The sequence below is a fragment of the Xenopus tropicalis genome, chromosome 4, assembly GCF_000004195.4.
Source record: "Xenopus tropicalis strain Nigerian chromosome 4, UCB_Xtro_10.0, whole genome shotgun sequence".
NCBI classification, from domain to species: Eukaryota; Metazoa; Chordata; class Amphibia; order Anura; family Pipidae; genus Xenopus; species Xenopus tropicalis.
The window spans coordinates 33,983,966-34,011,640 of record NC_030680.2 but is presented as its reverse complement, the minus strand read 5'-3'; the positions used below and the strand labels follow the sequence as shown (position 1 = coordinate 34,011,640).

Below are 27,675 nucleotides of genomic sequence, written 5' to 3'. Positions count from 1 at the left end.
TAGTTTGGAGTCAGGATCAATAAGGAGTGTTTTTATTTTATTTATTCAGGAGGACTTTCTACACAGGAATCTGTTGGACAAGTCATTGTAGTCTTAATGGATACTGGCCAATGTTGTAGTCCACAGCCTCATGGCATCTGTCCAAAACCGCCATTGATTATACCGTGAGAGGTATACTGCACCAAGTGGCAATCAATTTCTCCTGTTATTTTAGGGACTAAAGATCAGACCCTGACAACCACTGAAATACTTGGGCCAGAAACCTTGCAAACCTGCAACAACAAAGCACCTGTGTGCCACTGCCCTTAAGCCTAATATGTTAGAAAATGATGTTGGGCGGAAAAGTACGGTAACCATGCTTTGACAATCTGTTAATCTTGATAACTTGGTTTCTCGGTAGATAAGCACAATACTAAATAGATGTAACAGTTTATCAAAAGAGTGGACAATATTATTAAATGCTTAACAGGGTTGATTTTTCTTCCCCAAAGATGATTAAAGTGTGTGTGTATGTATGTGTGTATATATATAATATGTATAATTATTTATTGTATATTAATATTACCCTTTTATTTGTATAGTGCCAACATATTCCATATTGCTTTACAAATACATAGAAAAGAAGCATTTCTACAGCATAATGTTAAGTCTTGCATTACTCTGTGTATTTACATAAAGTCTAAACAGTAATGGCTATAGTGGGCCTCTAATATACAGTATTAGTTGACCTAAAATGTAGCAGCTTCTGTACTTATTTTAAATGGAGATCCAGAGGCTACTCACAAAACAATAACTTTAGCAAAATTATCACAGCTTTAAAATAGAAACTAAGTTGTATACAAACTACACTATATGGCCAAATGTATCTGCACACCTGCCTGTCCAGCTTCTCTTTCCCAATCCATAGGTTTTTCATTGCTGCTGTAACAGCCTTTACTCTTCTGGGAAGGCTTTCCGCTAGTTGTGGGGGCAGGGGGTTGTTTCTCTTTAGCCACTAGAGCATTACTAAGGTTGACACAATGTTGGAGATCAGGCCAGGGTTTCAGTTCATCCCACAGTTGTTGGAAGTTATGTTGGTTTGAGGTCAGGACTCTGTGTAGGCCAATCAACTTCTTCGATTCGCATCTCAGCCATACATTTTAGATGGACTTCTGCCAACATTAGGCATTGCACATAGTGATGTTAGGTATGGCTGTTCTGGCATTGTTTCCATGGAAAGTTTTGAACTTGGCAATGAGTGTTCCAAGAGAGGACGTGTCATTTTAGATGCCATGGAGACTTCAATTACACAGAGGGGAGTGATTATAAAAACCTTGATACAATCAATGATGATGTTCTAATCTTCTCCAGAGTTAGAACGGTCAGTCTATGCAGTTTTTATCTCTGTAGTCTCCAAGATACACATTATTTTGCCTTTATAAATCTGTCTACTCAAATAAATAGTGGGTGCCACTTAGCTACAGGTTGACGCAATGTCTGCATCATAAGTTCCCAGTGTCCATCTTCTGCTTTGGTATTCTGGTTGCCTAGGGAGGTCTGTCCAATAAGTTTCCTCCCACTAGCTATAGTTTCATACAGTGAGACAAGAATCAGACAGTGAGTTTTCCCAGGGTCCGGCAGGCCAAAGAGAAAAGTCTCATTAAACACTGTTACTTTGGATTTAGCACGAAGGCTAGATTTCTGGTGCTTCTGTTTATGCTGGTTGGTAAAAACATCTATTCTGGCATACACGTCTGTAAATTAAAGAAAATAAGTAAGGCAAGGTATTGTCAGGTTAGAAGTAGCTATAAAAATATTAGTCCTTTGAAAGGACCTACGTGTAGATATATAGAGAAGCCTCAGCAGCATCTACCCAAGGTAGAACAAAGTGTACTAGCTGCTCAAATTGTTATATTGTAGATAGGTGAGCAAGCAGTTGCATCACGGCCGTGTATCCCCTAGGGTGCTAATAAAGATGCAAAACATGCAGTGATAATTCATGGGGCCCCCTATAGTGCATCATGTAGTTTTTATGGTTGTTGACAAATACTCTCTTTACTTTTAAATTGTGATGAAACGTTCTACTGTATTCCCTTCACCACACATGAATTTAGCTATCCAATTGTTGCTCATTTATCAATAGCCATGGGGATACAGCAAGTTGTACAGCTTTTTGCTGTCTTTTAGGCTTCTTAGTCATTTGAAAGCTATGCTACAATCCAGAATAAGCTGGTTGTTGCATAAAATGCAATAATGGGAAAAGGCACATCACAAACTAGTTTATCTTTTACCTGCTGTGTAAACATGTACCGTAAGGTGGCCATACACTTATTGGCTTGTGTATGGGGCTCACTGACAAGCATGCATGACCGATATCTGGCTGAAAGTTGGCTCAGTATCAATCAGAAAGGCTTGATATTCGTGTCTGATTAGGACTGCGTAAGCTTTTTGATGTGGTCCTTATCTGTGTGACCTGTAGGCCCCAGGGTGTTGGTGGCTAATTTGGACCCAGAGCCATTAATTTGGCAACTTCGCCAAACAAGCGTATCTGGCAGTGTATGGGCAGCTTGTCTGCCCCCATGGCAACACAGCCACTTCTTTATATAAACTGTAGAGGTGATTCTAAGGCAAATGCACAATATTTACCAGCGCAGGGTAACTGCCCTTTTCTCCTATTAGGCTGAAAACATTTTTACAACTCTATATCATAACATACCTCTTTCTGAAATTGTGCTCAGTGAACTGGTTTTGAATTTTAAAATTCCGACTTCTATTTTTTGTGCCGTGGGCAAACATTTTAATGAAATCAAGACCTCGCCGATAGCATCCTACAATACAATAAAAAAGAGAGGGTTACAGAAGTAGTCTTGGGTTAGTCACAAACAAAACAGCTTATACTATGATCAACTCTTGTGTTTTATATGTTGGAATGAAAAAGTCATCTTTTTAACTGGCAAATAGGTATCTCATAGAACCTAGAAAGTGTATTACTCTTTTAATATCAAGCACAAACCATGTAGGGTCAATATTTTATACCCAAAGGTTCATAAAGGCAGAGAGATACCCTGTATAAGATATAACTGTAAGGAGCCTGGAATTCTTGACCCCCAAAGTAGATAACATCCCTTCCCACTTCACAAAGTATGACCTGCACCTTGCATCAATTTTGCCTTTATTGTCACATCTAATGAAAGGTAGCCCCATACTTAATGCCTTGAGCAGGTCCAAGAACCATGTGGGCAGACAAATGTATCAAACATAAGCACAGAGACAGCGAGGAAGGAGCAATCCTGATCGAACACACAAGTACAATATCTGAGACAGAAGCAGAATTGTCAGTATTGCAGCAACATTGAAATTCAGAAACAAGGGTTGTGCTAAATTTTAAAAGTGACAGTGATTGTAAACAAAATATTGCCACATTCAGTTTTAAAAAGCTTTAAAGTCGCATGATTTGAGGGTGCAGTATTGGTTTGCTGGATTCTGAATACTGCAAAAAGCCCGAGGATTTGGCAGAATCCCGGAACGATCCTTCAGTGGATCACTAGCAGAAACGATTTATCTTTTACATTAGACAAATAAAAAGGCAAAAGTGGTCCTTAAAGGGCATATTTACCACCTTTTTGTCAAGGGCGTTCTGGCCCCTAGTGCCACCCTGAGATGGTTTATGAAATGCCGCCTTCCCCACCTCTCCAAATTTTTTTTGGTTGTGGGGCTGCATTACTATCCATGATGGATCTTGGGACTTGAAGTCCCTATCCTTGCCATGGAAACTGTGCAACACCCACTATGGAAAGCGGAGGGACCTCAAGTTCCAGAATTCTTCACTTTACAAGGTGTTGTGCTACCTTGTGATGGCCATGTGGTCCCTGCAGCCCAGGAGATTATCATGGTTTCCTTTTGTTTTGTTTATTCACCTTTTATGCATTAGTCCAACTGAATGAGCTCATAAAGGAGGTATATTTCCTTTTTAAAATAAGGTTAAATAAGCATTTGTTGTATGATAAGCAGATAAGTGTTGTAACGGGCTGTGGCAGCTATAGGGTCAGAGTGGACCTGCATCTATTCTGCTTTCACACATATGGCTTCTTTAACACATTTTTTTAACTAGTTTTCCTTCCTGTCCAGAATGTACATGTAAATATAATATATTGTAAATATACAAATGACCTGGATGAATGAGAACTTTCACAGACACGGGGCAGCTGGTTAAAGAAGACAGCAGGGTTTAGGGAGATACCCATCTGGAAGGTCCTCTTGTGGTAGGAATATATACATAGAAATGTTACTGTACCCTTTCATGGTTCTGCTGGAAAGTATTTAAATCTTTACTTCCTCTTAATGAACCTTAATTGAAAACATTTTTAGGAACCATCAAAATAAAATAATAACTATGAAAGATTGCATTTTAAGAAAAATGTTAAAGAGAACTCTGGCTTCCGAACAAAAATTTGTAAAAGATCCCCACACAACGCAGAAACCCCTACTATACCTATCACTGTAATCTCTTCTCTTAAAAAGTATGAATAAATATTATTTTATATGCTGAAATCCAGCTACAAAAAGAGTTCTTCTCTCTGTATTGTTTAAGAGGAGGAGAGACTAAAACATTGATGTTATAAATTGTAACAACTTCTCCACAACTTACAGACAGCATGCAGAACCTACATAACCAAATGTTCCTTTCCTTATTGACTTCGCATGTGCAGGGAATTGTGGGATTGGGAGAATGCAGGCTGAAGGCAGGCTGAGGAGGACAGCCGACTACTTTTACATTTTTTATTCTCAAAGTAGTCAGGCAGATCAACAGGGGGTGGGGCTTAGGGAACTGTTCCAAACCATTGTTTACATTTCAAAAAGCTCAAGTTGTGTTTGGGTGGAGTTCCAATTTAAAATAAAAAAAATGATCTCTCCACCTAAAAAATGCTGAGATTCAGGTTTAAGAAACTGAGGGGACCAACCGCAACAATCAAGAATTGGGGGAGGACGTGTTCTGTGATCTAGGCAAATTGTGTTGTGCTTTCTCCCAGTTCTTTGGTGACATTAGCCACAGGGTAATTGAAGATGGGCCATTTTGGGCATGTAAGGCCCCCTAACTGATCTCTACTGATTCCAACAAGACTGTGCCATATAGCAGAACATTTCCCTCAATCAGAATGGGAAGCAGCTGGCTGGCCAAGGTTGATTTCTGCAGTTCTTCCAGAGTAGACTATGGTGGTCAATACATCTTATGCAACATTGTTTAAAAAAGCAATATAAATATCTGATATAAAAGGTACCAAAGTATCTTTCATTACCTTCGTTTTTTCTTGCAGATCTTCATAAAGCTCCAGTGTTTTGGAAGTCTTTAAGCCCTGTAGCGTGGCCCTTGTCTCCCCTATTAGGGTATGTCTGGAATATTTGTCGAAATCTTTTACCTTTTTTTGCAAGAAAGAAATAAGACAGAGAAACATTTAATAGTGTTAACTAAACAAGGTCTGGTACAGCCACGTTTTCTGCATAATGAAATAAAGGGATATCAATAAGAACATAGGTTTTGGGACGTAAGGCTCTGTGATGGTGAAGGAACTTTACAGGTAACTAATGATACTTTATATTGTTTATATGCATTGAGGTTCATAGAATTTGTTGTGGTAGGGGAGGCCATTTATTATAGGAATGAGGCTGCCCTGCCGCTTTTCACAGGCAGCATATCTTTTATAGAAACCAATAAAGTAGAATCCTAATCATTGTAATAATATAAAATGGACCTACTAGTAAGTTTGTCATGGAGTGTAATGAGTTAATAATATGAGGGAAATTAAAGCTACTCAATGTTTAGTTCTTGCAGTAAGATCATTAAATAACCAATGTAAAACCTACTCCTTTCACCCTTTGTTGTGGCTGTTTTTAGCAGGAGTCTTATATCTGTACACAGCTAATCTAATTATCTACCACACGAATATCAAACATGGAGTAGATTCCCCTGTTTGCCCTATTTAGCTCAAGAAATTACAAAAATCACCAGGCAAAGATTAAGCACAAACCCTATTGAATGAGCTCATGTTGAAAATGCAGTATATTGTCTCTTTAATCTTAGATTTATTAATAGTATGCAAACAATGACTTGGTATAAAGATGGCAATGCTCATACCTCAAACTTCAGACTGGTAGATAGCAGCTGTGATTCTTTTAAAGTGCAAGTGAAGGACTCTACAAACACTGGGTTTCTGCTGTTTTTCACCACCTTGGTGTCCCATTCATGAATGATGGTTTGAACAGAAGAATGCGGATCATCTGCTTTGGAGAATACCTTAATTCTTACAAATGGATCGTGACTATGGGCTGGGAGGTCTGTGGCTTCAATAACATTAATAAGCAGGGCCATTTTCTTCTTATCATAATAAAGGGATAATTTTAGTTTCCCTCTAGGCATAAGTGGAGGGTTAGAATCCAAATCATCCAAACTTTCTGTACTGGGAGGTGAAGGAGTAAGACGCTCTTCCAACTTTTCCATTTCCTTTCGCATTAGTTGAATCTGAAAACCAGACAATCAAATCATAGCATAAACGCAATAGCTGTGAAAGGTGCTACTTTCTGTACTTTCCTGTGTAACATCTATAGCTATAAGGTTTTACCATAAGATGTGCCATCATGGAACTTCCTTTGGCTCCTTCTTCTAGTGATATAAGTGGCATAAAGCTTCATCTAGGGATATGCGTGGCATAAAGCTTCATCTGGGGATATGCGTGGCATAAAGTTCAGCTATGGATGTGCATTGCTTAAAGCTTTAGCTATGGATATGCATGGCATAAAGTTCAGCTAGGGATATGCATGGCATAAAGTTCAGCTAGGGATATGCATGGCATAAAGTTCAGCTAGGGATATGCATGACATAAAGTTCAGCTAGGCATATGCATGGCATAAAGTTCAGCTAGGGATATGCATGGCATAAAGTTCAGCTAGGGATATGCATGGCATAAAGTTCAGCTAGGCATATGCATGGCATAAAGTTCAGCTAGGCATGAAGCTTTATGTAGGGTTATACAGTAATATATATAGTAATATGCATGGCATAAAGCTTCATTTAAGGATATGAATGGCATGACATTTTTTGTCAAAAGAATCATGTCTAGAAATATGTCACAAATGTAACTGAGCCTCATTTAACAAACTTACCACTAAGCAATTTTAAACCATTAATGTATTGACATAGTTGTCTAGCTTGCATATATTGCAATATATGATGGACAAACAATCCTTGTTTTGTTTAAAGAGGAGTAATTATTAGTACCATTATACACATAGTCGTTATATATTGATAATAAGTGAGTGAGAAGGATTTTTTGTTTTTGTGCACTCATTTAACAACATGCCTTGTGGTAAGATTTGCAGAACAGGCTTAATTCTGCATCCAAAGTGCTGTACAGAAAAGGTTTGCTTCATGCTATTTACAGCATAACACAAGCATTGTTTTACCTAGTGTGACTAAATCTAGTCTTTTTCCAGAAGATCAGCTCAGCAAATCTTTACCGAATTTGGCAACCCACACGCTGGCCCAAATCAGTGTGCAGTGCAATATTATAGGTGCAAGTTGGCCCTGTATTATAACATCGGCCTTTGAGCAGCCATTAGATCCAAGGTCTTACTAGCATTCTGAGCCAACATATAAATGTCAGGATCAATTATTTAGTGCAAGTAGAAGGAATGTCCATATGACACCCATATTGATGCTTAAGCCACACATACAATACTGAGTAACAAAGCAGGAACTTACAAAGTTTACAGAATAAAAATAGAACAGGAGAGACCTGCTCAGAAGAGCTTGCAAATTGCATGTCCTTACTTATATTTTATATTATATCAAAGATTGCACTAGGAAATGCTTGGCACTTTGTGGTTCCTGCTATTAGTACATTACACGTTGATATTTACAAACTTTAAATGTCACTTTGATAAGATAACATTTTCCTACAAGATTCAGAGTACATTTTTAATACAAACATATTTCTAACATGATGGTTTCCTTCTAAGACATGCAGATGACTAGCAGAAGATTAAATCATTTACAGCCACAAGCCTAGTTACCTGTGGGAATAATCTGAAATGTCAATACATAACCCCTCGTGCCCTGCCTGTGCATTTAGAATCCTTTGTTTATCGCATTGCCATATTTATTACAGCATATAAATTAGGAGCAGACTGGCCCTAGATCACAGTTATTTGAAAGAATGTACATGTGTTTGCCTTAAACTAGAGTGCTATTGTAAAGGGCCAATTGAAAAAAATAAGTTGATGATTTGCCGTATTAGTATTAGTTCATTAAGTGTTCCCCTCCAAATTAATGCTGTGGGCTTTGAGTATGGGCCAGCAAAATGCCAGTACCCAACTTTAAAGGGTTAAGGTGGCCATGTATGGGCTGAAATATTCTATAGACTTGGTCAAGTAAGACCAGGCTGATAATTTATTGTCCGGGGTATCAGTTTTATATCTATCTGGGTGGTTTAAAGATCACAATGGATTAGGAACATATCAGCACCTTGATGTGGCCCACTCCCAACAGATCACTTATGATCCAATCATTGGCCTGGCAGGCAAATCATTTTTACTTGGTCAAGGATATTGGTGGCCAAATCAGAGTAAGACCCGTGCCAAATGGGTAGATTTTAAAGTGCATGTTCACCTTAACACGCCAAGCCAGACCACCAGACAAATTAGTTTGTATCATATTTTATAAGAATAAGCGTGGTAATGGAAAACAGGGATGTTTGATGACACCCACCAGTAGAGGAATAGGGCCATGGGACATTACTGGGGAAGAGAATACAATGATATTAAGACTAATTGGCCTGTTTACTGGTGGGTCAGCTATATGGCCTTGTGTGATTTCAACAAACCTATGCCAAACAAAACAGGCCAACTAGAAAGGACAATATTTTGTGATAGTTTAACAAAGATCTGGTAGCATTAATATCAAAGGTAAGAATGCTTTTCTTATTTTGTTGAATATCTCTAATTACTAATGGTCATAGTATATTTCAGTATGGTCACAGATACAAGATAACTTGCCTTTGAGTCTTGTTCTTTTCTGGTTATCTCTAGAAAGGTTGGAGCTACACTTTTCAGTAGGATGTTGCTGGTAGTTTTCTTCTCAACATATGTTCCATCAAGGTATGTCTTTTCTGCAGAAAATCATGTAAAAATTTAGCTACCTAAGAGTAATATAGTAATAGAAAACACTCCAAAACAATGGGCCTTACAATTCTTGTTGGTAAAACACTAAGGGGCCGATTCACTAGGGGCCGATAAAACGAGCACTATTATAGCTATTTCCGCCACGTGCGACATTTCCCGCCGCGCAATATATTTCACTGTGTGCGATATTAGCACACGATATTACGCATGTAACCATTACTTTCGGAAACACATACTTGAAAAAATCCCACTGCAAAGTCCATGTTGTGTTGCCAAAAGCTCACAAACTGCAATTTTTTTAAGTACTGCCTGCCCCAAGTAGGTGTTAATATTTGAACAGATTAATGCGATATTTTGCACGTTTAACGCTTCATATGTGTTTGTGAATCATGCGTTAGTATTATTTCTATTCCCTAATTAACACAATGCGTTAGAAATAACGCTTTGCGATGATGCGGTTTTTTTTCCACATGCGATATGCAGATTAACGCATGTGAAATGACTTTGATGAATCGGTACTTATTTATCGCATGCTTTGTAACGCAAAAAAACATGCGATAAGCGTTATCGACCTTTAGTGAATTGGCCCCTAATTTTCTATTTGTGGACATTATGGATTTTTATGGAGAAATGTTACTTTTATCTATCTTTTAGCTGATAGCTGATACACAGTGTGTTGGGCCTTAATATTCCCTTTAGTTAAACAATACAATACAAAAAAAACCTATACAAATATTTTATGGAATAGTTTAATCTCAGTTGGGACAAGCAATATGGAAGGTTCTACGCATTTGTACAATAGCAAATAAAGGCACATCATCCCTCCAGACATATCTGATATGGTCAAAGTACTTTTCTAATTTGTTTTGCAAGTCTTACCATTTCTAGCAACAGATGATTTATATCTTAGGTACTTGTAAAGGTTGTAGACTAAAAGGAAGATTGCCACCAGGAACAAGAATATTGCCACCCCCAGAAGAATGTATTTAACTGAATTGGAAAAGGGGAGAAATATCTGGAACGAAGCGAGGGCAATTTGCAGCATTGTCCCTGTTGGAGAAAAAAGAAGGTAGATTAAACATACATACTGTAAATAGATGCTCATATTTCATATGTGGGTAAGACATACATGACTTGAAGGCAAATTTAATTATTACCCCTCTAAACACATGACTCTGTAAAAAGATTTAGCACAAGAACACTATATAAAGAATTTGTATTAGTTCTTTTAAGTGTTGGATCAGCCTGCCTATTCTTACATTTCTGCTGCCTGTATGGCCTCTTTCAGAAGCCAGTTATCCTACTAGAATGTTTTTAGAATGTTAATGAATCTGAGGGAAAACCAACATAGTTCCCTTTCAGGTCAGCCTAGCTGCTAATTGGTTCCTATCCTACAGTGCAGTGTGCTGAGTGCTGCTTCCTCCCTGTACAGCCTGGGAAAGGAGGCAACAGGAAGTGAAACATATTGGTGGGACTAGTAGGGTTTTTGGTGAATTTTTCAATAAATCAGTCTGAAAAGCACATTCCTTTAGAGGGGTATTTGAGGAGTATAATGATTCAGTATAGGGATAAAGGAAGACATTCCAGGTTCTAGATGGGGGTAAATATTTAAATGGCAAATTTTTCAAAGGCTAGGCGTTGTCTATTGTGTAATGGCCTAGGGCAGTACAAGCTGGTAAAACACCCTCAGGCTAGTGGCGCACATCTTGTAAAAACACCAGCCCAGGAAACGTCAGTTTCAGCCTCCTACATACGATTGTCCATTTGAAGCAGCGTAGGTGGTTTTTCACGGTGAGGGCAGTGAGGTTGGGGAATGCCCTTCCTAGAGATGTGGTAATGGCAGATTCTGTTAATGCCTATAAGAGGGGCCTGGATGAGTTCTTGAACAATCAGAATATCCAAGGCTATTGTGATACTAATATCTACAGTTAGTATTAGTGGTTGTATATATAGTTTATGTATGTGAGTGTATAGATAGGTCAGTATAGGTTGTGTGTGCTGGCTTTACTTGGAAGGGTTGAACTTGATGGACTCTGGTCTTTTTTCAACCCTATGTAACTATGTATGTAACTATGTCTCTGTTTATCCCCCCCCACCCACACTGCTCCTAAATAATACAGCACTAGTCAGCTCACCTACAGACTCCAATGTCCGCAAAGCCTTGTATTTTCTGTGTTTAAGAGACCTTTACAGAAGAAGAATCCTAGGAGTGTGCAAGGTATTGTGGGAAATAGAGTCTATGCTAGAAGGGAAAAAGTGTGCAAAGTATTGTGGGAATTAGAGTCTTGGCTGGAGGGGAGCTACTGGTACATTTTTATCAGTAAATGAAGCCAGGGTTAGAAGTGCAAAGAATAGAGAAAGATAATGCCTTAAAATAGAAAATACATTTACAAATACCCTTATAATAACTGAAATATTTATTACGGAATATATTGGAAAGATTAAATTTGCATTTGTTATGCACATTTGGGTTTCAATTGCCTTTAGAAATTTAAAGTTGAAAAGTTGCCAATAATATTTATTTAGACATATACTACATCAACAGTCTCTGTTTCCATATAGGGTCAGGTTATGATAAAACTAAGAGGTCTTAAGAGCTTTTGAGAAGCTTAGAAGCCATACAAATGACTACATTCACTAAATAATGTGAGTAACAATTCAGAACAGAAAGAAAGCTATACATTACCAGGCTATCCCAGACACAAGGAGCAAAACTGAATTCAGCAAAGAGTATATTCAGGGCGGCACGCTCCAGTGTATTGAGCATTTGTCTGTAGCTGACGCCCACAGGAAACCATCTGATGGGAAAAAACACACAATTTACAAATTATAAACTCAAAATATTAACCATAGTGGGAGTGCACAGTGTTCCTCCAGCACAATTACACCAACCTAATATCTGTATAGCTAAAAGACAATCAATATTTAAATGTCATGCTCAGTTTTCTCTGTAGTCAGTACCCGCTGCCAAGTGTATGAAGGCTAAAGTCCAGCTGGGACAAAAGAACTGAAGAAATGACAGAAAAGCAGGGCCCTTTTAATAAATGAGTAAAAGGGGCATTTGCCCAGGGCCCACTGAGACAGTGTCCACAATTAAAGCTTTGTCTGCTGTAACTTTTGGCCGAAGCATGCCCCAGAAATAATGGACTCAGATAGAATTTCAATATAATTTTTTTTCATCGGAAAGAGCTCTTCAAGATATCCATTTAATGTATTTGTTTTGCTTTCTTATTTATACTTTTTTGTGATTTATCCTCTCCCATGACTGTTGGGCCAAAGCAGTTCCCCAGGACCTTATGTTTACTTCAGTAAGCATTTCCTAATTGCCTGCCTTCGTATATTTAAACTAACCTGCTATAGCGTAGTTCTATCCCAAATCTATTGGCTGTGAGGACCCACCAATGAGATCTCTGCCCTGGGCCCACTGGTACCTTAAAGCAGCCCTGCACAAAGGTAATGATGTATTCTTAATGGTATAGTGCTGTAAAGGAATTCATTGCATCCTGGAGAGGCATAAATATGCCTTTGCCCTAAGCCAAAACATAAATGTATACATGTATATCATATGGTATCATCTAGGACGTTTGCACGAAAAAATCGGAAAGGTTTTACCGCTGTTTACAATTGTCCGGTACGAAAATTTCGGGACTTTCGGATCGCCAATATGATATTATCGTGACTAATACGATTTTTTCGTAAGCATTTTCGTGATATATGCGATCTTCCGAAATTTTCGTTTCCAATACGATTTTTTCCCATTCGTGATTCGGATTCGTGGATTAGTAAATGTGCCCCTTAGCGTGAATGAAAAGCTGCATATCAAATCATAATAAAGACTAGAAAGGCCTGGCAAAGCTATGTAAATACAAAGTTGTCATTGCACAGAAAGCTTTAGCCAGAATGGCAAATATTTTTATACCCTGCACAGCACTGGAACATAAAACTTCATACCAAATTCAATTAAACATATTAAAGTTTTGACACCCAGACATAAAAAGCTGTATAATAAAAGTCCTTTTCAAATTAAACATGAAACCCAAATTATTTTTTACTTAACACATTATAAAGGCAATTAAAAATCCCAGTTATCAGTCATATATTAACTGCTCCAACTTTTGTTGCCTGATACCCTACACAAGCACACTACAGCAAGGTGCAAGATGTGGACAGCAAAGATGTGGACACCCAAAATATGCAGCAGCAGAGCTTCATCCCATCATGCAGCTCCACTTTGCTCCTGGCACAGCACTATGAGTTGCACCACTGCTTTCATGCAGTTGTATCTCAGGGCATTGCACTGTTCTGTATGGGCCACCACAAATGGTCCTGAGCTGAACGCTAAAACAACGCCTAACAACAGCACAATTTTGACCTAAAATAAATCCAATACCAAATGATAAGACCAAAAACTGTGAAAATGAAAGAGGTCCTCTTATTAGATCCACACCTTTGATCAGTGGTGTTTGGGCTATTTGGGTTTAAGCTCCAAAATTTTTTCAGTACTTCCTTATATTCAATTTCATTTGGGCATCCCATCCATTTCTGTAGGTTCCATATTGGAGGACAAGCCCAACAGTTTGAGAACCATTGCCATAAATTGAGGAAATATGGGAGTGTTAGGGCAATGACCCATGGGGTGATTTGCAACCAGAATTAAAAAATCACTACTTCCCAAAAATGCCTTGCCATAGACTAACATTGGGATCGCCATGAGTAAACATGGGAAGGAACATGGGAATGTTAAAACTGTCCTTCCATCCTCTCATTGACTGTATTGCAAACCATCTGAAAGCGTGTGTCCTTGCCTTTCCACCTGCAGTAATGCGAACCACCAATGAGAAGGCATACGTATTGCAACCCACCTGAAAGTGCATGTCTTTGGGGATCTCAGCCCTTAACACCCAATAAAATTTCTTTTGGGCTAGAAACACCAGTACTTGAACTTCCCAGCAGTTTGCATTAGTCAATGGAAAGTCTCAGAAGTAGTTGTGTACACTTCACTTCCCGCTGCAATAATCCTACAGAGGAAATGCACTGTGTTCCTTCAGTTTTAGGTTCTATATGGTAAGGCTAATGCCCCATGGGGAGATTAGTTGCCTGTGATAAAACTCTTCCCTAAATGCCTTCCCACCTGCAATAATGTGAACCAGCGGTGGGAAGGCATACGCATTGCTAAGTCTCCCCAAGTTTCCATTACCAAATGCTTTCCCACCGGCAATAATGTGAACCGCCGGTGGGAAGGCATTTTGTGGAGAATGGAGATAGCAGAGATTTATCGACGAGTATCTCCCCATGGGGGATATGCATTAACCCTTTTACTGCCAGCCATTTTGGTCAAAGCGGAACTTGTATTGCCAGACAGTTTTTGAACATTTTGCACTGTTTCACTTTAGGGGCCTTTCCTCGGGGGGACTTTTAGTTTACCAAGGAAAACAATATATCGTTTTTTTCAGAACAACCTAAGCTTTCAAAATATGGTAGAATTTTTGTGTAATTCCAATTCTGTAACAAGATATAGGCTTCTAAATGTCTAAAAATGCAAAAAAAATCAAATTTTCCATAATATAATCACACATACTAGAAACAAAAATTATTTTATGCACGAATATACTCACTTGTATAGGTCAAAAACTCCCAGCAGTACACTACCAAATTCCCAAAGCACTGCTCCAAAAAAACTGCATACTTTGGATTTCAAGGCCAAAATTCCACTAACAGAAGGTTTATCCCAGAAAATTGTACATTTTTGGAAAGAACAGATTCTGGGGAATACAGAATAGGCACAACTGTCTGTCTACTCCAAACTATCAAGTCGCAATGCTTTCCTAAAGTTATTGGTTTTTATCAAAATTTGTGATTTTTTTTTAAAATCGCTTCAAAGCTTCTAGTCTATAGTATCTTATCTCCTACAGGTCATAAAGTAACCAAATAAAACACCCTAAATATGAATGCCTGGGGTCCACTGAACAGTTTGATGCCCAATATGTATAGGTTTACCTAAGTATGTGGCATGTAGGGGCCCCAATGTGAACATACCCCATATGAACTGTCATTTCTGTCATTTCAGCTTCTGCAAAATCAACACATTTACATCATTATATGTGGGATGAAGCTAGTAAAAAGTACGCTCACCCCAGAAAGTCATATATTTTTGGAAAGTACACATTCCCCCGAATCTAAAATGGGTACCCATGTCTTTCTACTCCAAAGTACCAAGCCGCACAGCTTTTCTAAAGTTAGCAATTTTGATGACATTTCCAAAAATCCCCTCAAAGCTTCCACTTTGAAGCATCTTATCTCCCACATAGCATTAGGTACCAAGATAAAACACCCTGAATTTGAACGCCAGGGGTCCACTGAACAGTTTGATGCCCAATATGTATAGGTTTACCTAAGTATGTGGCATGTAGGGGCCCCAATGTGAACATACCCCCATATGAACTGTCATTTCTGTCATTTCAGCTCCTGCAAAATCAACACATTTACATTATTATATGTGGGATAAAGCTACAAAAAAGTACGCTCACCCCAGAAAGTCATATATTTTTGGAAAGTACACATTCCCCCGAATCTAAAATGGGTACCCATGTCTTTCTACTCCAAAGTACCAAGCCGCACAGCTTTTCTAAAGTTAGCAATTTTGATGACATTTCCAAAAATCCCCTCAAAGCTTCCATTTTGAAGCATCTTATCTCCCACATAGCATTAGGTACCAAGATAAAACACCCTGAATTTTAACACCAGGGGTCCACTGAACAGTTTGATGCCCAATATGTATAGGTTTACCCAAGTATGTGGCATGTAGGGGCCCGAATGTGAACATACCCCCATATATACTGTCATTTCTGTCATTTCAGCTTCTGCAAAATCAACACATTTACATCATTATATGTGGGATAAAGCTAGTAAAAAGTATGCTCACCCCAGAAAGTCATATATTTTTGGAAAGTACACATTCCCCCGAATCTAAAATGGGTACCTATGTCTTTCTACTCCAAAGTACCAAGCCGCACAGCTTTTCTAAAGTTAGCAATTTTGATGACATTTCCAAAAATCCCCTCAAAGCTTCCACTTTGAAGCATCTTATCTCCCACATAGCATTAGGTACCAAGATAAAACACCCTGAATTTGAACGCCAGGGGTCCACTGAACAGTTTGATGCCCAATATGTATAGGTTTACCTAAGTATGTGGCATGTAGGGGCCCCAATGTGAACATACCCCCATATGAACTGTCATTTCTGTCATTTCAGCTCCTGCAAAATCAACACATTTACATTATTATATGTGGGATAAAGCTACAAAAAAGTACGCTCACCCCAGAAAGTCATATATTTTTGGAAAGTACATATTCCCCCGAATCTAAAATGGGTACCCATGTCTTTCTACTCCAAAGTACCAAGCCGCACAGCTTTTCTAAAGTTAGCAATTTTGATGACATTTCCAAAAATCCCCTCAAAGCTTCCACTTTGAAGCATCTTATCTCCCACATAGCATTAGGTACCAAGATAAAACACCCTGAATTTGAACACCAGGGGTCCACTGAACAGTTTGATGCCCAATATGTATAGGTTTACCCAAGTATGTGGCATGTAGGGGCCCGAATGTGAACATACCCCATATATACTGTCATTTCTGTCATTTCAGCTCCTGCAAAATCAACACATTTACATCATTATATGTGAGATAAAGCTACAAAAAAGTACGCTCACCCCAGAAAGCCATATATTTTTGGAAAGTACACATTCCCCCGAATCTAAAATGGGTACCCATGTCTTTCTACTCCAAAGTACCAAGCCGCACAGCTTTTCTAAAGTTAGCAATTTTGATGACATTTCCAAAAATCCCCTCAAAGCTTCCATTTTGAAGCATCTTATCTCCCACATAGCATTAGGTACCAAGATAAAACACCCTGAATTTGAACGCCAGGGGTCCACTGAACAGTTTGATGCCCAATATGTATAGGTTTACCCAAGTATGTGGCATGTAGGGGCCCGAATGTGAACATACCCCCATATATACTGTCATTTCTGTCATTTCAGCTCCTGCAAAATCAACACATTTACATCATTATATGTGAGATAAAGCTACAAAAAAGTACGCTCACCCCAGAAAGCCATATATTTTTGGAAAGTACACATTCCCCCGAATCTAAAATGGGTACCCATGTCTTTCTACTCCAAAGTACCAAGCCGCACAGCTTTTCTAAAGTTAGCAATTTTGATGACATTTCCAAAAATCCCCTCAAAGCTTCCATTTTGAAGCATCTTATCTCCCACATAGCATTAGGTACCAAGATAAAACACCCTGAATTTGAACGCCAGGGGTCCACTGAACAGTTTGATGCCCAATATGTATAGGTTTACCTAAGTATGTGGCATGTAGGGGCCCCAATGTGAACATACCCCCATATATACTGTCATTTCTGTCATTTCAGCTCATGCAAAATCAACACATTTACATCATTATATGTGGGATAAAGCTACAAAAAAGTACGCTCACCCCAGAAAGTCATATATTTTTGGAAAGTACACATTCCCCCGAATCTAAAATGGGTACCCATGTCTTTCTACTCCAAAGTACCAAGCCGCACAGCTTTTCTAAAGTTAGCAATTTTGATGACATTTCCAAAAATCCCCTCAAAGCTTCCACTTTGCAGCATCTTATCTCCCACATAGTGTTAGGTACCAAGATAAAACACCCTAAATTTGAACGCCAGGGGTCCACTGAACAGTTTGATGCCCAATATGTATAGGTTTACCTAAGTATGTGGCATGTAGGGGCCCCAATGGGAACATACCCCCATATGATCTATCATTTCAGCTCCTGCAAAATCAACACATTTACATCCTTTATGTGGGATAATGCTACAAAAAAAGTACATTCACCCCAGAAAGCCATATATTTTTGGAAAATACGCATCCCCCCGAATCTATAATGGGTAAATATTTCTTATTGCTACAAAGTACCAAGCTGTAAAGCTTTCCTAAGTTTGCAGATTTATATGACATTTTCGAAAATCGCATAAAAATGTTGCAATTTGCCGCATTTATCTCTCACAATTTCTTGATAAAGATCAGATAAAGACAAATCACCCCAAAAAGGAACACCAGAGGTCTACTGAACAGTTTGATGCCCAATATGCATAGATATACCAAAGTCTGCGGTATGTACTGAACCCAAAATGAAAATAGCGCATAAAGATTTCTCGCCTGCCAGCTCAGCTTTTGCACACAGAGCCCCCTGTCAGTGTATTATGTGCCAAAACTTCCCCTAACCATACAGTGACCCCCACAAAACCATATATTTTTGGAAAGTACACATTCTGACAAATCCAACAAGGGTAAAGAGTCCTTTCTACACCAAAGTACCAATCTGCAGAGCTTTCCTAAAGTTATTGGTTTTTATGACATTTCAGAAAATCGCCTAAAAATGTTGCAATTTGTCGCATTTATCTCACACAATTTCTTGCGTACAAAGGCAAGTCACCCCAAATAGGAACACCAGAGGCCTACTGAACAGTTTGATGCCCAATATGCATAGATATACCAAAGTCTGCGGTATGTACTGAACCCTAAATGAAAATAGCGCATAAGGATTTCTCGCCTGCCAGCTCAGCTTTTGCACACAGAGCCCCCTGTCAGTGTATTATGTGCCAAAACTTCCCCTAACTATACAGATCCCCCACAAAACCATATATTTTTGGAAAGTACACATTCTGATGAATTCAAAATAGGTAAAGTTATTTTTGTACACCAAAGTTACACCTGGCAAAGCTACGCTAAAAACAGATCAGGAACACTTATATAGGGATAAAATGTGATAAAACCACAAAAATTGTGCAAATCAGTGAAACAACAAAATAAGTTACATGACAGTGTAATTAGTGGCCAGAATATCTGATCCAATAGTTACGCTGTCAAAATAAACAGTTTTTAGGTAAAAGAAAATAAAAACAAAGTGGTAAAATGAAAAAAAAAAAAAAAAAAAAAGCAAAACAAAAAAAAACCAAAGTGTTTGTGTATACATGTGTGTACATGTGTAAAAGTTGTGTGATAGTGTGTAAGTGTGTATATGAGTGTAAATAAGTGTATAAAAGTGTGAAAAATGAAAAAAAAAAAAAAATAAAATAAAATAAAAAAATGCTAAAATGTGTGCTGTAAGTGTGTGTAAATGTATGTAAGTGTGTATAAATGTATGTAAATGTGTGTATAAGTGTGTAAAAGTGTGTAAATGCAATAAAAAAAAAGTCCTTACCTGTTCCTGAAGACCCGATCGCCTCCTTCCTCATTTGGGCCGGCGCTGGGGGAGAGGGAGGAAGCAGGAAGCAGCAGATGCGATGCGATCGCGTCTGCTGCTTCCTGGAGGGTCCTGCGAGCGATCGGCTCGCAGGACCCTGATGACAGCCCCCCTGGCACATTGCCCAGGGGGGCTGTCATTGTTAGAAGCCCTCTGCAGCGGCGGCACATGCCGCCGCTGCAGAGGGCAGCGCTTAAACGCCAACGACGTATGAGACACGTCGTTGGCGTCTAAGCCCTTTTACTGCCAGCACGTATGCCATACGTGCTTGGCAGTAAAAGAGTTAACAGCATGCTTACAACCAGAAGATCCTGATACATTTGAATAACAAAGAGATTTGTAATAAAGATTACCTGATAAGATAACATTATGGTAACTTGAAATAGAATGTGGCAGTTTCAGCAGAAAAGAAGCTGTAAATTTACAAATGCAGTCTTTAACCTTGAAGCCACTGTGCCTGCAGCTTTAAATCCTGTTTTGCCTCCTTCCTGTTAAGGTGCAAACAGAAGACATTTTTTCTGTCTCTCACACCTTTAGGCACAATTTTGTTTGTTTTTTTTCTTGAACTGGTGTAGTCTGCCTAGCACTCCCAGGTCTGCCATAGGCGTAAACAGTAAAGAACTACTCCCAGTTTTTAAGTAAAATAAAGACAAACATTAAATAATTGTCAGATACTTTGTTATAGGGGTATCACTGGTGCTAGGAGTTAAAAAAGAACTCAAGCTTAACCAAGAAATAACATAGGAATGTTGTACACTATTATTAGGGAATTTGTACCAGCCCCAGGCAACCTTTAGTGGTAAAGTTGTGTGTCCCTGAAATCGCCCCCAGTAGCTCAGGGACCTACTTACAATATACTGTGTATATAGAATATAAATGTCACTATACAAGGCTAAATAGTAATTAATTCAGATTCTCATTACACGGCAGCTCAGAAACCAGTGCAATTAGCATCAGTATTTAATAATCAGCCCTGTAGCATCAGCTTCTATAACATGTGAACCTCATTTTCTGCTTGATAATTTGTTACGAGCCCTAAGCTAAGCTTGTTAACAGCTTCCTAGACTGCACTGAGCATGCGAGTGTCACTGACAGTCCTAACAAAATCCAAGATGGTGACTTCCTGTGCACAGATTTGAAGCCCTGGATTATTACTTTTATAGAGCGATTGAAACTTTAGGCTGTTGCCATAGGTTCAGCATATTAACTACAGCATTTCTGCCTTGTTTTTAGGGTTTAGTTCTCCTTTAAAAAGTTGATTGTAATACATGATGAATTCTGAAAATGTAGAATTTGATTACACACATTTGTGAGTTAATTAGCTTTAAAAGAAAGTGCAAGTGCTGTAAATAATTTAAATAAATAATTATTTAGGTATTTCAAACGAAGAGATCATTTTTAAAACGTTGCATGAACCACAAATTATCCCAGCGTTTACCCACATCTGAACATGCCTAATTATCATCCTCCCCCACCCTCCTGGCTGACTCACTCCCTCCCCACTAGTAGCTCACTTTGGTACTGGACCCCCCTAGCAATGTACCCTAGGCCATGTTATGCCAACCCAGGCAAAGGAAAGTGAATTGGTTGTTGTGTGCTCCTGGGAATGGCCTGTGCGGAGGTACATGGAGCGGATTTCAGCACAGAAATGAGACTGTTATCCATGGCCTGTAGCTCCACGAGCCTGTGAATGTAGCTACGGAAAGGAATGCACTACAGCAGATCCCCTTTCCTTTCCATTTTGTGTGCCCCTGCCCTAGTTGTTGCTGCTTCATGCAATGTGAGCCCATATTTCCCTCTACACATTTCTATATTGCATCTTTCTATTATTCTCCTGTTCTGAATCATACTTAATAAGGTGCCAATCCAACCTGGTAAAACAACTATATGTTCTATGCCCCAACTCTTCATTTAAATACAGTTGTACCTCACCTCATATTCACATTACCCAATATTTCCATAACTGAACCACACTCCATAATTCTCAAGAATTTGAAGACAGAGGTGCTGGGTCAGATAAGTAGGCCTCGAGAAATTTAGGAGCTGCCAGTAAATAGACCACAATATAATAAATGCAAGCATACCTATTGTAATAGACAGTACAGAATAACACTCTAGCTCAGTGGGGGCAGATTATTTCTCATGCCACTTGTTCAATGGCCAGATTATATTCAAATGATAATGTCATATAAAGTGTTCTGTAGGGCCTTTGAACATACTGGGGGCCATGGAAATTCCTTGGAGAATCACATCTGGTCCACAAGCCTCCAGCTGGACACTAATGCTATTTCTTATTATATGCAATGAACATGTACACATGGAATGTAGTACTTCTTGTTCTAAAAAAACAACACCATATTATACTTAAAAGAAGATGTTCTGCATACAAGAAGGTCTGTGGCATCCCTAAACAGGCTTGAGGGCATTAAAAATCAATTAGATTGCAAATTATGGCCTTTGGCAGCCTTGCTTTATTCTATCAGGTCCAACTGGTTTACTTCTAATCTTCTCTTTCACAGGGAATAGTCCAATACCTGGATCTGCTCCATTTCTTGTGCACAAGTCTCATTCCAAACAGTGTTTAATAGAAGCAACATCTCAAACAAGATCAGCTACATACCATATGTGTTCCCCAAAGCTAATCTTTAATCCTTGTGTTTGCATAGTATAGCATATCTAAAAAAGGGAAAACCAATACACCTTTTGTACACAGACTTCAATAAAGTCCCTTGTCTAACTACAATAAACCCTTTCACTGCTTAAAAATATTTGGTGGCTGGCTGGTTAGTATGCTATTAGACTGCAGGCCAACTCACCATTAACCTAATTAAACTAATATTAAGTCATACGGCACACATGGCATTTTGACCACTGCAATCATCTGTCACTAACTGAAAATAATGGTAAATACCCGGCCTTTGGCCATTGCAGGTGGTTTATCAAGTAAAAGTGTTTTCACTGGAAACAATGGCAGCCAATCAAGGACTATATTACATAATACTTAACCATTTTTATTGCACACAATCCGTACCTATACTAGCTATGGTTTCTAAACTTAATTAAGAGGTTATTGTGGAAATGGAAAGCAATATGTGACTTCTTATAAAACTACAGGTATGGGACTCAAGTAATTTAGGATGCTCGAGACCGGACAATGGATCATTCAGTAATTTGGATCATTCAGTAATTTTAATTTTTTGGATCCCATACCTGTGTTATTATTATCACTTACCGAATTTATATAGCGTCAACATATTCTGCAGCGCTTTACAGTGATTATAAATGATTTACATCAGTCCCTGAAATACAATGTCCTGTTTATACAGTGTGATACAGTTATACATCCTTCTGGACAGTGTTTTGTTGCTGCAAATTTCTTCTGTTACATTGTCATGGATCCCACCTCTACATACAGTATATAACCAGAAAATAAGGCTAAATGTAATTTGTGACACTGGTTTAATTAGTGCTGGACCTCACATAAAGGCCATCTGTGCAGTTGCCTGGGGCCCATAATTCCCAGGGTTGCCAATGCTGTTGGGAAGGGGATTGTACATTCCAAATAAAAATATATCTGCCCCTGGGCCTAATTATTCATAATACAGTCAAACCCCAATTTTACATATCCCCATTTTACAATATCCTGGGTTTTACATTTTCTTTATGGTCCCTTCATGTTCTAATGCCTTTCAGGGGGAAATTACTAGATTTTAAATTAATTTTCCTGCATTTCATGTCATAATTTTGGGCCATTTTTCCTAAAATCCCCTTTACCTACATTATCATTTTACATTTTGCCAAATATTAGGTTTTTCCAGTCCGCAGAAACATCAGGATTTGACTGTAATATATGTAGGTAAAACTAATTTCCTTGCTTTTGCCTAAATATTTTTTTCTTTCATTTTAGAGTGTTTGAAATACAGGTATGGGATCCCTTATCCAGAAACCCATTATCCAGAAAGTTCTGAATTTCAGGAAGGCCACCTCCTATAGACTCTGTTTTCATCAAATAATCCAAATGTTTAAAATGACTGCCTTTTTTCTGTAATAATAACTGTGCCTTGTGCTTAATCCCAACTAAGATAAAATTAATCCTTATTGGAAGCAAAATCTATTGGGTTTATTTAATGTTTACATTTTTTTAGTAGACTTTGTGATTAAAAGCTTGGTGATCCAAATTAATACCCCTATCCAACCCCAGATCCAGAGCATTCTGGAAAACAGAAAGGGTAATGGTCTGTGAGTGATAGCCAGGGTGCATTGTGGCACTTTGCTGCCTGAGGTAGCAGTAACAATGGTCCCCTCCTGGGCACCTACCCCTCTGGCATGTTAAGGTGGCCACACACATGGCGATTTTTGATCTTTCATGCGACCATCAGTCGCACGAAAGATCGTTACAACCCTCCACTGACGTTCAGGGCTGAATCGTCAGATATGGAGGTAGAAACAAAAATTTCTACCTCCTTCTGCCGATTCAGCCCTGAACGTAGATTTTGCTCGGGCACCTACAATGGCACCCAATCAAAATCTTCTAACCCACCCAATCGGTGAGTCGACCAATATGAGCAGCCTCCTGTGATATCGGTCACCTCGCCGAGTTGCCATACACGCACCGAATATCGTACGAAACCTATTATAGGTGCGTATGGCCAGATTTAGACCTTGTCTGAGTTTCCAGCAAAGAAACAAAAATTCTGTTCTTAAAATAAACAGAGGGAGCTTATTGCCATCCTTTATAAAACTTCCCACCTTGCCTCCTAGCGGAAGCACCCCTTTGTAAAAACAATATATTCTAGTAAGTGGTTCATAACTTATGGCAGTTATTCAGGTACAAACTATGAAAGTAACAGGTAAAATAAATAAATAAATAAATGGCTGGCAAACTTGGCTAAACTATAAATCACAACTTTGAGGCGGAATTCAGCCAGTGAAGGATAAAAAGTGTAGAATGGAATCTTTCTGAAAATGTACAGGGTTGGGGCAGATGATATTTGAAAGAAAATTTAAAATGGTGACATGGAGTTTTCAAACAAAGTTACACCATCAAGTTCAACTCTTTGGTTAAGTAAATCCTACCAAACCTCAAACTGATCCAGAGGGGGAGATGAAACAAGCTTATCTGTAGCCCTTTTACCAGATACATACTGTTATCACAAGGCAACGTTACCTATATAAAATATAGTCTGTACACTGCATGCATGTTATGGGATATACACTGGCTGCACACACCAGCACAGTTTCTGGCTTTAGTGGTTTACATGCAGTGAAAATGCGGGAGAAATGAAAGCCTAGTAAAGCCTAGTTATACGTGTTTTGTCGTTTCTGGGGGTTTATGCCACTCTGAGGCGGCCTTTTGAATGCAGCCCCAAAAAATAGAATAATGTTCCATCATGATCTGATGTGACTTAAATAAGAAGTGATTTCTGCCTGTGGATTGAAACCTCCTGTATGGAGTGGCCTCCTTAAGATTAGATATACAGGTATAGGATCATTTATCTAGAAACTCGCAATCCAGAAAGCTCCAAATTACAGTAAGGTCATCTCCCATAGACTCCATTTTAATCAAAATAATACTAATTTTAAATCATGTTTTCCATCTTCCCTGTAAAAATAAAACACTGCCTTGTACTTGATGGTAACTAAGCTGCATGAATCCATATTGGTGGCAAAAACAATCCCAACATTGAAATCATTTTTAGCAGATTTAAAACATGGTGATCTTAATTACAGAGTCCTTATCTGGAAAACCCCAGGTCCCAAACATTCTGGATAATACACCCTATACCTGTATATGAAAACCCTGTCATAATAGTAATACTGCTATAGTTCCTTGGATATTCAGGGCAGCAAATCAGCTTGTACCCCTTATCTCACCCTTCAGACTGGGCCCCCCTAAACCCAGCATGGAGAAGGCAGTTCCACAGTTTGGAAACCTCTAACTTGTACTGTTGGACCTTAAACATTAGAAAAACGATTCTAATTTCCTTAATGCTATCCTTAAACCTATGATTAGTGAAAGGGAAATAGTTGCACGGTGGCTGCTCCATAACAGCTGTGAAGTAAATAGCTTACTGCCGTATACACACAGAGAGGAACCGTTCTGATCTATTAATAATTAAATAAAACATTCTTCAACTGACATAGCATTAACTACATTTACATTTGAAAGAAAACATTTTCTCTGTTCACAATGTTGTTATGTTGTTGAAAAAGTATACAGTTTGGGTTAAAGTGAATGCATAGTTAGAAAACAATATGATTATACATTAAATCCATAGTATAAAATATCCAAAAAACGTACACAGTCTGCACATTACCTTTGCATAGATTCCTCTGCAGACAGCCTGCAGTATGTTCTCAGCTCCGCAGCATGTTACATATGCACAGCAATCTTGGCATGTTACACTAGAACAACAAGTTTAACCTGCCCTGTATTATTCTAAGTACTGAGCTGAACACCCTTCCCTACCTGGGAGGCCGGAGCTGCTTTCCTGTTAGCTCATGTGCTTTAAAGCTTTGATGTCACAAATAGCATGAGATATTGGTGAAAACTATAAAACAATAAGGACAGGAGTTTTACTTCTTTTGTTATTTTTTTAAGGGCAGTGCAGGTATAAGATGTTATCCGGAAACCCGTTATCCAGAATGTTTCGAATTACGGAAAGCCCATCTCCCATAGACTCCATTTTAAACAAATAATTCTAATTTTTAAAAATAATTTCCTTTTTCTCTGTAATAATAAAACGGTACCTTGTTCTTGATCCCAACTAAGATATAAGTAATCCTTATTGGATGGAAAATAATCCTATTGGATTTGTTTGATGTTTAAATTATTTTTTAGTGAATTAAAGCATGGAGATCCAAACTATAGAAAGATCCCTTATCCGGAAGACCCCAGGTTCCGAGCATTCTGGATAACAGATCCCATATCTGTATAACCATATAATAAATATGATTTACATATGCTGAACATTCGCTCTCTCCATGTGACTGATGTAACCCTGATGTGAATAGCCAGTGGGTTGGCATATGCACTTAGCTTTTTCGAAATCACATAAAGTTTTCTCATGAGGCAACTTCAGTTGACTTCAGAAATTGAAGCGACACGTATGCCAATCCCCGTGGACAACTAAATCTCTCCATGGGACATCAGCCTAAGGCATACCTCCCAAATGTCCCGATTTTCGTGGGACAGTCCCTCTTTTGACAGCTGAGCCCACAGTCCGGCATTCTCACTGAAAAGTCCCTCATTTCCCTTTGATCTCCTGCACTGAAGCTAAAAAAGATACAAATTTAATTAAAAAGTAGCTTTTGGCAGAGAACCCAGAAAGTTAACAAGCTTCACCTGCACTTAGATACATTGTTTCTCACATTTAATTAAATAAGTGGGCTTTTGGCAGAGAGCCCAGAAAGTTAAAAAGCCCCCCCCCCGCACTAAGATACTATAGTAACTAATAAGCTAAACAGGTCTCCTGGAGGAACTGAGACTCACAGCTTAAAGGGCAATTTTACCTTTTTCAGCAAAACTGTAATAACACATAAAACAGGACCCGAAAACCCCTAGAAATGTTTTCAAACTTTAAAATGATAGCCCCTGATGAAGTCACGTGGAACGTGACGAAACGCGTTGGGCGGGTACCTTGGGTTGGAATGGAGAGGGGAGTATGGAGAGAGGACTGCCTTAGGGGACAGGACTGATTTGTCCGGGTGGGAGTGTGGCTAATGATAGCTGCATGCAGAGAGCAATGGGTGGGAGAGCTGGTGCCAAGTGTGCAGGCTTGAATTATTTGAAGTATGGCGCGGTCTGGGAGGGTGTAGCGCTGAGTGTGAGGAGCCGCTCAGGTCAGGACCGGAAGCGCTTTAGCGAATAGGTAACTGCCTGCTGGGAGGCTGTCCTAGTACTCTAGTACGGAGAAGCGTTGTGGGGGAAGCGCTGGTCCTTTGAGAGCGCGTATCCCTCTGAAGCCGCTTGAAAAGTATAAAGTGTGGGTGCGGGTGTGAGCTATCCGCAGTAGCGAATTTAGGCACTTGTTTACTTACTATATTTACTATATTTATTTTGTTTGTAAATAATCCGGTTTAAACGGTGGGGGTACTTTTGATGTGAGCATGCCCTGATTTCTTGCTCTATATTACGGAGGCAGGAAGGGAGCAGATATTGTGTATATCCCTGCCGGGTTCATATATGGTCGGGCAGTTTGTTTGACACACTTTATACTGCTCA

At 38.9% G+C, this 27,675-nt stretch overlaps 1 protein-coding gene across 3 annotated transcripts; it reads right to left on the bottom strand.

Moving 5' to 3' along the window:
- Window positions 1–10: 10 nt before the first annotated feature.
- LOC100497338 (synaptotagmin-1) lies at window positions 11–25,873 on the bottom strand. Of its 3 annotated transcripts, none has more exons than XM_002938707.5 (8): window positions 25,769–25,873; window positions 11,840–11,951; window positions 10,033–10,203; window positions 9,028–9,140; window positions 6,113–6,496; window positions 5,277–5,396; window positions 2,696–2,807; window positions 11–1,733 (listed from the first exon to the last, which is right to left on the bottom strand). In XM_002938707.5, exons 3-8 carry the CDS (start codon window positions 10,196–10,198, stop codon window positions 1,432–1,434), a joined length of 1,197 nt encoding a protein of 398 aa, XP_002938753.2. In that variant the 5' UTR covers window positions 10,199–10,203; window positions 11,840–11,951; window positions 25,769–25,873; the 3' UTR covers window positions 11–1,431. The 3 variants fall into 3 exon arrangements, with proteins under 3 accessions (XP_002938753.2, XP_012817850.1, XP_031756492.1); XM_012962396.3 differs by having other exon boundaries at window positions 25,753–25,834; XM_031900632.1 differs by lacking the exon at window positions 25,769–25,873 and adding an exon at window positions 12,505–12,714.
- Window positions 25,874–27,675: the final 1,802 nt, after the last annotated feature.